Source organism: Tripterygium wilfordii, chromosome 2, assembly GCF_013401445.1.
Source record: "Tripterygium wilfordii isolate XIE 37 chromosome 2, ASM1340144v1, whole genome shotgun sequence".
Taxonomy (NCBI): domain Eukaryota; kingdom Viridiplantae; phylum Streptophyta; class Magnoliopsida; order Celastrales; family Celastraceae; genus Tripterygium; species Tripterygium wilfordii.
Window position 1 is genome coordinate 10,201,082 of NC_052233.1, and position 11,941 is coordinate 10,213,022.

The following is an 11,941-nucleotide window of genomic DNA, read 5'->3' on the forward strand; positions in this document are numbered from 1 at the left end:
GTCTTGGGCCTCTTGGCCCTCGGGTCCAACAGATTTTGGGCTCGGACCGACTACAAAGAACAGAGGGCTTTAAGGAAAGTAAGGCCCATAAACTTTTTTGGAAATTTTTAAAAAGAAGAAAAAGAAAAGATGACGGTAAATTGCACGCAGACCGACTTGTCACGTTGGATTGCCACCCGTGAATCTACGTGGCAGAATGTCTAGATATACTATCTTTCCATTCATACTCTCTTGCGGGACCAACCTTCCTTCCTTGCTTTTCTCCACAATGGAGTCAGGCCGTTCTCTTTAAACACTCGCAAACGCGAAACAAAATTCACGAACCCAAACAGAAACTAAGGGAGAAGAAAAAGGTCTTTCTCTCTCTATCACATAGGGTTTTGGGGTCATTAAGATTTCCTTCCATGGCGAAGAAGAGAAAATCCGATGCGACGCGCCTGGACGAGGTGGATCGGAGCATGTACACGACCTTCTGCAGCGCCGCCAACTCCCTCTCTCAGCTCTACACGCAGACCATGAATCAGCAGCGTCTCTCATTCCAGGCGGGGGAACGACACTCACTGGTACCATCCCTCTCTCCTTCCCTTCTCCATGTGTGTGTTCGTGTGGGTTTTCTTTTTAATTTGATTCTTTAGTGGATGAAATCTGATGGGACTTGTTTGGTTAACGATGGATTGGAAACTGAAGGACCGAAATCGATTTGAATTTTGGCTATTCAGCTTTTCAATTTAGTTGTATAGCTGTAGACCGGCACGATATAGTAATCTACTATCTATCTATCTATTCAAAGAAATAACGACAATTAAAAATTGTTTCTTGAAAAGTTTTAGATAATTGCTTAATTGACCAGACTCCAGAGTGATCTGATGTTTCTTTTGTGAACTTTTCGCTCACCCACGTCTTCTGTGCAACTAAATCAATTGACTTGGCATTTTGTTTCTCCGTCTTCCAGTAAAATTTGATCTGTATGTTGTCTGTTGTTAGGATTTTCTGGTTATCGTATATCCATTGATAGACTGCAAAATGATTGAATTTTAGCGGTCTTTTTTCTGGATGCCATGTTTCCATGTTTTCGATGGACCCACGTTTGCCAGCTGATTGCCCAAGTCGTAATGGCTTGTATATCACTCTGTCTTCTTTGGAATTGCATCTTGTTTGCAAATGAGGTATTGATACCAAGACAGGTAAGATGCACGCATGCTCATACGGACACACGGTGGCGTATAACTTAGTTTTATTAGTGTATTCCAAGGTATGGATTGCTTTAGACGACGATGGGATTCATGATATTGAAATTTTTGTTAAAGGGGGCTTGTTTATTCCTCTTCAGAAAAGTCATTTCACCTAGTGTTGGAATTTCAAAATTTATTTGTAATTCCTAAGCAATCACTATCTTCTTTGACAGTGTGTAATTGTCCTTCAGTAAGCTGCCTCTACTTAGTTTATTGGAGTTCTTGAACTTTGTTTGCTTGGCCTGCTTATTTCTGTGGTGTATTTTTTACGCTTTAAGAGAATGAAAGAATATATCCTGGCTAATATGGGCCTGTGGCATGCTGATTTTCTCTATGTTGCTTCTTCACTCTAGCAGTTGCTCTTCAATTTTCTGTGTTGCTGTAGACTTCCCTTTATTTCTTTCTCGAGGCTTTCCAGTTTAAGAAATTTGATGGTTCTCATTGTTGGATGTTGGTGGCATTTTGGTATAGCCTTTATGCTTTAGTAACATAAAGTTCTCTTTTTATTTGTAGGATAAACTTTGCCAATGGATATTGCGGCAGCAGGAAGAAGGATTGAGAGTTTCAACAGCTGATATAGTTGCTTATTTACAGGTTTCTTAGTTTACCATCTTTTAATTGTTCTTTTGGTTGTGGATTATTCATGCGGGCTTGATGTATTTGTGGCACTGCAAGTCTGCATCTTTCAATTTGTTCAATTTCCTAAGTATAGCTATTTCTTGGCTCTGATTGAGTTGGTTGTTTCCTGGCATTTTGTAGTTGTATGCATGCCCTGTTGGATTTTAGAGTGTAATATGGCCATATCTCTCGTACTGATTGAAGTTTTTGGTTTGATAGAGTTTTTGTATCAGAAAGAAAGGTTTACTTATGCTTGAGTGACTTGGAAATTCACTCATGACTGGCATAGAGCTTTTTCTGGAATAAATAGTTCTCTTCGTCTTTCCTGCAGCGCTTGGTATTATATGAAGTGGTAATTGCTTTGTGACAGTTGCTGCAAAATAGTTGCCGTAGTGATTTTTCTCCATGTGAACTGCATGTGTGTAGTGCAAACTATGGTTACCAACCCATGTTGACATGCTTTCTGTTCATTTCACTTTGTTTTTCATATTTCTGCTTTTGCATCTAAAGAAAAAGGCCATTGATTTCAGGTAAGCGGTGTTTTTCTTTCAAAAAAATTATTATGGTACTTTTATGGTCTGTGCTTTGATTTGCTCATCCTTTGGAACAATTAAGCTTGTTTACTGATTTTATGCCGTGGAAATTGGATTGATATGTATGCAAATATTTTCTCCTGACGTTTCTGTAGAATGAGCTTGAATATGCTGCAGAGGAATCCCCAATGTCCCCCCGGCTGCCGTTTCAGCATCAACCCTCCCAGCCTTCAATGCATTTTGCAAATGCAGGTCCTCCTGTTTCTTCCAATGGGTTTGTGCCACCAAGTGCTGGGCATGGGGTTCGTTCTAGTTCTGGGCAACCTGATCATCAAGCAAAGAACTCTGTTTTCTCAAACGCTCTATCCAGCCCCATTCGTCGAAGCCTTCAGCACTACCACTTGGCACAGGATGGCTACCATTCAAATAATCCCATGCCATCTGGAAACGGAACTCGAGGTAATGAAAACAACTACGCCATTAACCAAACCAGAGATGGTGTTTCGCCCAGCTCCAATGATTGCATGGACATGCATTCGGAGAGTCCTAGTCATGATTTTCCTTACTGAAGTTTCTGTATGTGTCCTAATATGTCTTCCATTGTTTCTGGTGCTTAAATTTGTGCAAATACAAACCTTGAAATTTCATTGCAAGTGTAGTGTATTTATTTCCAACCCCATGGTTTCTTGATAATTGGTGTCTAGCTTGGTGGCAGACTGCAAAAAGAAGGTTGTCTAGGAAAAAAAACATGGTGCACTATTAACCCTGATTGATAACCATAAATCTAAGAACACTTACATGTGTGCCTAGTTGATAGTGTTTTACAAGTTCCTTTGTCCACAAAATCTTTTTGTCTCGCAAACTTCTCTCTCTTGTAGTCCCTGGCTTGGCATTACCTTGACGTGATTTTGTCCACACAAACCTTATATGATTCTGCTCTTTTTGGTTTTATTCTGCAGTTTTTGGTCACTTTAGTTATTGGTTTAGGTGGTGTAGCTGTTGGTTCTTTAGTTTTTGGTTTTGTAAATCACATCTCACAGTCACACCAATCAGAGAGAATTATGGCGCACTTTGTCTTCTAAGACGCGGTTTGCATGATTAGACATACGAGGAATGAGAGAGAGGGAAAGAGTTCCTCTACTAGATACACTCAACATGGACACTAATCTTTTTCTTTATTGATTCAAGGAAAATGTGCACCTAATTCGGTACCAATAGTAAGTTATGTACGTTTTTGTCAGATATTTTCTAAGTTAAACTATTATGTGTGCATGTGAGTTAGCTTAAAGGCAGATCCATTAAGATTAAATGTAATGCTTTTATATTCCATTTTTATAAGCAACGTTAACTATGCGAGGCAATGCCATCTTTTGGGGAAATCTCGTGATTATGTACCTTAATTTGCTGATGAGGCAACAAAAAAATAGTGAGAGAAAAGTTCCATGTCTGCAGGTACAGCTTGTCATGCACATGATCATGATTTGGGTTTTTTTCTTACAGAACAGTCGCACGATACTTTCTTTCTGTTTTAGGTCATGAGAGCCCTTAGTCACTATCCTTTGGATATACACTAGGTAAACTCATGAGCAGTTGCAGAGTCACATGGAAAAACAAATTATACTTAACATGTATAAAAAATAAAATGGCCCCCAATGGTTATAGCTCGAGGCTCCCAATGTCCAAGCCTAAAACCTATATGAAACCACGAAAGTCTCCATTCTAAGTTTCTAACTCATTTAGTTTTTTAGCCCAATATCCTAGGTTCTCAGCTTTGATCCGTACTTTCCTAGCCTAAAAGATTATGTATGCAGTATATAACATTATCTATCATTGAAGAAACGTAAATGACTATGTATCAATTAGAGACATATATTGTAGGTATACAAACAATGACACGTTTAATCAATTGAATGGGTTTGGTGACCTTTATAGGATGCTAGTGCAAACAAAAAAAAAAGCCTATCTCTTTTGCTTGGTTTATCAGCTTTTGAAATTAACATTGATCATCATGTTGTGACAGGGCTTGTCAACATATAAAAACTCATATTTGGTGAAGCATGTCTTCTGCTTGGTATATCTTTATTGCTCTAAACTATTACTAGTGATTTATTTTGTGTCATATAAATAACTCTAAAAAATTGTCAGGAAGCGTTGTCCCTAGACCCTTGCTATTTAGTTGTGTCCCCATATCTTGGATCCATCATTGCTCATAAGCTCACACAATAACTCTCATATTAACGTATTAAACAAGCACATCATAAGTTTATTAACAAACTCGGTATAAATTAAATCCATGACTTCTTAAACAAGCACATCATAATTTCATTGACAGACTCGGTGTAAATCGAATCCACGACTTCTAAAGAGAGAAGGCTTTGTTAGAACTAGGAGTTTGATTCTTTCATCATACCATAATTAAAACAGTAAGAAAATGACACTTTTTATGGCTTTCATCAAGAATATTCATTTGGTACTAATCACCTATAGTTAAAGAAGAAGACATTTATGGACCACACTCAACAAGGCAACAACAAATCAATTCAAAGAGCAAACTAGGGGAAAATCCCATTTTTTTGGTGTAATGTATGGGTTTTTTCTCCTCTCTTCCTTCTCCCCCGTGATTAAGGGAATGTGGACACAATTAAGCATTTTCAACTAGAGAATGTTCATTTGGTTTATTCAGTTCGGCTGTAATGATTATATAACTGAATGAATGGAGAGTTTATTGTTGGAGTATATGGCTTCTCTCTCTTATTAATATCGTAATAGTTCAATAAATAAGTTTAATGAAAAATATTTCAAATATTATTGGATCTATGTGCTTGATATTTTAAAGCCTGAATGAATACATCAATATAAAAGGGAAATGTTCATGTGTGTCATTAGGACATTAGATAATAATGAAAAATGGGCATTGAGACAAAAAATATCCCTAGTTCTTGATTTAATTTCTGTTCCCACACAATATGACATCATCTAATGAAATCATTATTTTTTCTTTTTGCTTTTTTTAAACAAAATTTAAAAACATTTTATCTATCAAAATACATTTTAGATTTCGGAAAAAATTACGTATTCGGAATTAGCATGCAAAACTCTTTCTAACAAGATCCATTGTCAATATGTTTTATCAGATCGTTCTTAATTACATTATTGTTGAAAACAATGTAATTATAATCTAAAACATTGAAAACAATGTAATTACATATTATGCTATACATTCTTTTGTTTGTTTTAAAAACATTTGAAACTCCTATAAAAAAAATTAAAACGGATAGTTTAATGTATATATTATTGACAAACAATTAAAATTGACCAATTATATTATATAATCCATCGTGTCATGTGTTCCTTTGTAATTACTTTTTTGCTGGGACATATATCATTTTCGAAAAACTTATACTAATAATTAATGAAGTGACAAAAATCAAGTCAAGTTAATAATGATAAAAATAGGAATAAAGAAGAAAAAAGGTATTAAAAATTGCCAATTTTCGTTGTGATTTTATATTTTTATTATTAAATACTTTTCTTTTATTTTACTACAGTTGATTTCGAGATCAGCGAACGTCTCTCATAAATGGCGAGAGAGAAACTCTTGCAAGTCCATAACCGCAAAAGTATTCATTTCCTAAACATTCTCTATAAACGGCGCGAATCCCCTAGCCATTTTTCGTGAGCTTGATCCACTTTGTTTACGCCTCTGTTTGTTTCCAGGGAAGCGGCTCTGGTTTCCCCGAGAAAAAGGAAAAGATCGAAGCTAGATTCGAGGTTCACTCCGTGACTCTTTAATTACAATTACTTGGCCGTTATTCGATCTTCTGTTCGATCTCTATTGTTATTGCCGATCTCCTTTTGGGCCAGTATTGTGATATGTTGGACTGTGATTGCTTTGTGCTTCTTTTGTGCTAGAATTATGGATTTTGTTCGTTTTTGGTGTTCAATTATGATGCGGACTGGTGTAGAGTGATGGATCTGCTTGGTAATAGTGCATTTTTGTCCCAATTTTGACTGATTTTTGTTGTATTTAGCTTCTTAGATTTCCTGGAATCTCTTTTTTTTTTCTTCCATTATATTTCCTGTTTTTATTCTATCCGGCTTATGTTTTGAAATATGAGATTCGATGATGGTATTAATGTAAGGATCTGTAATCACCGTTGTGCTTGAAGTTCATTTGATAATTTTTTGGCGCTGACATTCAATTTTGTTTTCTCCGCCATGCTTGTGAATTTCGGTTGATATTTGGTATTCAGTTCAATTGTTTGATTGTTTGATGCTTGATGAGTATGTAAAAGACTGAGGGAAATTAAATTTTAGTTGTATACACGAATAAACATATCATCAGCTCCAGCAACAACCCATTGCTTGCGTGCAATAAACTTGGCTGACCTAACTGCAAGATTAGAAGACAGTATTGACATAATAAAGTATAAAAGGGCAAGAGGAAAAGAAAATGTATTTAATCACTATACATGGATGAATGAATGTACAATGCATGTGTGTTTTAGACTTTTAGTGAGTATGTAAACGACTGAGGGAAATTAAATTTTAATAAGCTAATTCGATTTTGAATAGCAGGAAATGCTGAAGTTCCGTTTTTGGTGTATTTTCTTATGACCTTAGGCTTTTAATAAATCATGAAAGAGCACGTGTAAAGTCAGGTGTATACCTAAAATCGCAGGGCAATATGTGAATTGAGGGTTGTGATTGGTGTGATGGGTGGATCAAACCAAGAGATTTTATTAAGGTGGCGAACCATATCAGTGTTGCTGCAAATATGCTAAATGATGTTATAAGATCATGATGACTGATAATTTATACCAAAGTGTTATTGGAAATAGTTAACAGATTGTCCCAGATGGTTTTCATTCGACATTCTGCAAGATTGCCGTAGCCATAGTGTTTCTCATCACCATGACAGTGGAAATGCTTACAGAAGCACTAGCACTAGGATTTACTCATAGTTTAATTTTAACCGTGTTTTGATCATTCTTTCTACTTAATTTTTTGGTTTCTCTGTCTTGTTATTTTAGGGCCTTAGATTTTTTCATATTGATGTACATTTTTTGGAAGATCAAAGTTACACAAAAAAGGTACCAAGAGAAAGCCGCCATTATACATTAGAGCATAAGACCGGGAACCCAACCTCACTGTTGAGTAATTTTATTATATCTTACACTTGCACAAGACCTATTTCCAACTTGCATTAACCTATTGTTGAATATTTCCAGGGAAGTTTTGCGATTGTACTGCATATGAGGAGGAGTTGCTTCTTTTTTGTCGTTCTAATATGTCTCATTCATCCTTTGAGTTAGCGTTTCGTGTATTTCCTATTTTTTTCTATGATGATCTATAATGATACTTTTCAAATTTATATTGGGTCAAAGTTCTATATTCATCTTGTTATCCTGCAAAGAGGAACTATGTTGCAATATGGTCTAATATTGTAATAATTGTAAATACAGGCTCATCTTTCGGATCTTGACATTTAAAGCACATTATCTGCTATCATGAGAAGTTACTGGTGAAGGTTCTGCTGATAAATTGAGAACTATCAGTAAAAATGTCTTCCTCAAGCAAGGCTGATAAGAAAGCAGCTATTGATGCAGCCTCATGGATGTTCAATGTCGTCACCTCTGTCGGAATAATTATTGTTAATAAAGCCTTGATGGCTACATATGGTTTCACTTTTGGTATGTCCCATGTTATATTATCAGATGTTTTAACGGTTTCTGTGTTTGCATTGACTTCCTGATTTATCCAAAATAAGCCCTTTTTTTTTTTTTGTTTCTTTTAAAGTTAGGCTCTCTGTACTTCCTGTTATCCTGTGTTATTATTTAGTTTTGGCTGGACTTTTCTTTCTTTCTTCTTCCTCCATTCAATAACAAAGCAGAGAAGGCTGCCTTGGTGGCATTTGATCTATTTCTGTTTCTTCTGTTTCCACGCTAAAAGGGTTCTATGGCTGGGTTATAATGTGAAGGACATAATTGATCTTCTAAATGTTATTGACAGCTGGAGAGGCTATTTTTGCACAGCTTTCTGAACTAAGAATCTTGGTGAAATTTGGATGATATTTAATAGTCAGTTTATCTGAATGTTGTTGAAGTAACAAAAGTGTATAAACTATAAAATTCGACTATTTTTTTCAGTAGCATGTTGATATTTGTTAAGACTAGATGGCAACTCATCCCTGAAAATTTACGGGTATTTAGTTTGTCCTGATGCTATGCTGTACTATAATGTCACCTTGCAGCTACAACATTAACAGGACTCCACTTTGCTACCACAACCTTGTTGACTGCCTTGCTTAGGTGGCTGGGATATATACAGGCTTCTCATCTACCATTTTCAGAGCTACTAAAATTCGTTCTCTTTGCGAACTTCTCAATTGTTGGAATGAATGTGAGCTTGATGTGGAACTCTGTTGGGTTCTATCAGGTCAGTTTTTTTTTTTTCTGTACTCTTTCTGTCTTTGTTTGCTTTAGAAATCTTGGAATTCATAGATTGAACTTTTCAAATCCATTATCAGATTGCAAAGCTGAGTATGATACCAGTATCTTGTCTTCTGGAAGTTGTATTGGACAAGGTGCGATACTCAAGGGACACAAAGCTCAGCATAGGATTAGTTCTCCTTGGTGTTGCAGTATGTACTGTCACGGATGTGAGTGTCAATTTTAAAGGTTTCATGGCTGCCGTAGTGGCGGTTTGGAGCACCTCCTTGCAACAATATGTGAGTAACTATTTTCCAAACCATGATCTACAAACAATACGTGCTAAATTTGATTGTTCAAACAAAGTCAATAAATGCTACAGAACTCAATGAGAAGGGTTTTGACCTCAGACAGCCTATGATTCCATTAGAAGAGTCTTTTGTATGAAACAAGTGAAAAAGTTAGAAGTACGTGTTGCTTGGACTTCATCACAAATAACATGGGACCTCAATTCAAGGCCCCCCTGTCTCAAATTGATGGATGCCATATTGTCATATGGAGTTCAGCTATTAAGTAGTTTGTATATAGCTGGACCATGACCCTGACCACAACCCACTCCCTTTGTTAAAATATATATGAATGATGTGAAAAGCCCTAGCCCAATAAGTTAACTTATTGACTTGAATGGCAAAGTAACTAATCTTAACATAGTATCGGAGAAGGAGGTCTTGGGTTCGAACCTTAGCCTTCACAATTTAAACTCCCATTTGAATGGCAAAGTAACTAATCTTAACACCATTACTCTAAAGGGAGAGGTTTTTGAGTGGCAATGTATAGTTAGGGAGTTTGGTTTCTTGAGAAAAAAGAAATTTGTTGATGGGACACCAAAGATGTGTCACCCTGACAGTACGAAAGAGAAAGGAAAACAGACAAACCTATGATGTGTCTAGGTATTCTATTATGTGCGCAGACCCAGCTTTCATTATGAACAGAGAACTAGTGTCATGCCATTAGTCCAAAGCTTTTTCTAGCCGAGTCTCAGAACCATCAAACATTCTCTTATTTCTTTCCAAACATATTCTCAGGAAGTAAATAAATGAACCACGGAGATCAGTTTGGATTTTATTAATTATGTTTTTCTTATTGCCCTTTTTTTTAAAAAAAAAATTTACTGCTAAATACTTAAATAGATATATTAGGCATACGTTTTAACATTTAGATTGATAGGGTAATCCACACCAAGTTGGCCCCATGTGGGCATAGATTATGATTGGTATCAGCTAGTTTCATATTGTGGGCATTTTATAGCTTTGATTCATTCTAAACCTCAGATGTTTGCAGTTTCTAATTTGTTCACGAGATTGTATGTCATGGTTTTGATTTATTTCATGCTTTGCAGTATGTGCATTTTCTTCAACGGAAGTATTCTTTAGGATCCTTCAATTTATTGGGGCACACTGCTCCAGCGCAAGCTGCATCTCTTCTGATAGTTGGTCCCTTTCTGGACTACTGGTTAACAAATCAAAGAGTCTATGCATATGGCTATAGTCTTACATCAGTGGTAAGTTAATAGCATACTTCTTGCAAAACTATGTTCTCGCTTAAAATTCTCATTTGGCATGACTAGTGTAGTTTTTGTTCTCCATGTATTTGATCTGCTCTTGACTTTGTAAAGATTACTCTAAGCATGCCTAGTTGCCCATGTAAATTGGCTTTCACTAATTTTTGTGATTGCTTGTTGTCTATTATATATGCCCAATGATCTTTGCATCTCTCTCTTTCAATTGGTTATTAGTTGCAAAGATGAAGTTAAGCTTTATTGTAGTCCTTCATTTTTTTCTTATTCATTCTGGTTCTCATAGACCAGCCCAACAATTCATTTTGGTCTAATGCATCAAGCAGTTGTTTTGGTCTCATATATTTTGTTATTTCATCCTGTTCATTATGACCTCTCTCTTATTCATTATGGTCTAATCCTGTAACCCTTATTATACTCAGTTAACCTCTACATCACTTGCTTTCAACAGGAAGGCCATATTGCAAGTAATTCCATTTTCATAGATTGATATTACCAGAATGAAGGTATCCTTCAATTGTAAATGTGTAACGCATCATCCTATATTTTGATATTTCTCTGGTTATGGTCCTCAAACTGCTTAAGTGTGGTACTGTTAACATGTTCATGGACTCTTTTATACATTGTTACCCGGTTTCTTGATAGTAGAGTTATTGTCTTGGTTCATATCCCAGCAACATCCTTCGTTTTGATTAATTCAGTATTTGTTTAACACTCAATATTTTGTATTATTAGCTTCTATATTTTGTATTTTGCATTGGGTCTATGTGGGGAAGTCCATCGTGCTAGCAGCCAGCCCATTTCCTTGGGCTTTACACTTGATTTACCTTTTATTTTGGACACACATGTTTGTGAATCCATTTGCTTTTCACCAAGTTTTTTACTAGTTTTGACCTGCGAGCATGAATAATTTGTCTTATCTGCAGTTATTCATAATCCTATCTTGTTCCATTGCGGTGGGAACAAATCTTAGCCAGTTCATATGCATTGGAAGGTTTACAGCTGTGTCATTCCAAGTGCTTGGCCACATGAAGACTATTCTTGTCCTGGTCTTGGGATTCATATTCTTTGGGAAAGAGGGTCTCAATCTGCATGTAGTTTTGGGTATGATGATTGCAGTAGCAGGAATGATTTGGTATGGTAATGCTTCATCCAAACCAGGAGGGAAGGAACGCCGCAGTCTTTCAATGTCTAACAGTAAGTCACAGAAACATGCCGGGTTATCAGAATCCAGTGATGCAGATGAGAAGGTCTAGAATCCAGTGAAAGATTGGAAGGCAAATGACATGGATATCAACTGATCACTCAGATATGCTTTTCCAGATATTACTCTAAACTTAGGTCAGAATTCTTGATTATCATAATTTTTTCCCTTTTGCAGAAGATTAGTTTTCCTTTGAGGGGACAGGATACTATTGGTTCTTGGGGTGCAAGATCCCCTTAAAGTTACATTATTTAACTGTGATAATTTCCTATAATAATTTATTTGCTTATTCAATTCCTAGATGTTTGCTATGATCCCTTGTTCTCTTCCTTATTGTACCTCTGCAT

At 36.2% G+C, this 11,941-nt stretch overlaps 2 protein-coding genes across 4 annotated transcripts; both read left to right on the forward strand.

The window, feature by feature from the left end:
- Positions 1-241: 241 nt before the first annotated feature.
- LOC119982514 lies at positions 242-3,195 on the forward strand. The gene is made up of 3 exons (XM_038825949.1): positions 242-563; positions 1,746-1,826; positions 2,539-3,195. Exons 1-3 carry the CDS (start codon positions 405-407, stop codon positions 2,950-2,952), a joined length of 654 nt encoding a protein of 217 aa, XP_038681877.1. The 5' UTR covers positions 242-404; the 3' UTR covers positions 2,953-3,195.
- A 2,758-nt stretch (positions 3,196-5,953) lies between these two features.
- LOC120017197 (UDP-rhamnose/UDP-galactose transporter 6-like) lies at positions 5,954-11,905 on the forward strand. Of its 3 annotated transcripts, none has more exons than XM_038870338.1 (6): positions 5,954-6,365; positions 7,849-8,076; positions 8,637-8,821; positions 8,913-9,113; positions 10,214-10,375; positions 11,317-11,905. In XM_038870338.1, exons 2-6 carry the CDS (start codon positions 7,947-7,949, stop codon positions 11,644-11,646), a joined length of 1,008 nt encoding a protein of 335 aa, XP_038726266.1. In that variant the 5' UTR covers positions 5,954-6,365; positions 7,849-7,946; the 3' UTR covers positions 11,647-11,905. The 3 variants fall into 3 exon arrangements, with proteins under 3 accessions (XP_038726266.1, XP_038726282.1, XP_038726275.1); XM_038870354.1 differs by having other exon boundaries at positions 5,954-6,188; XM_038870347.1 differs by having other exon boundaries at positions 5,954-6,154.
- The last annotated feature ends 36 nt before the right edge of the window (positions 11,906-11,941 follow it).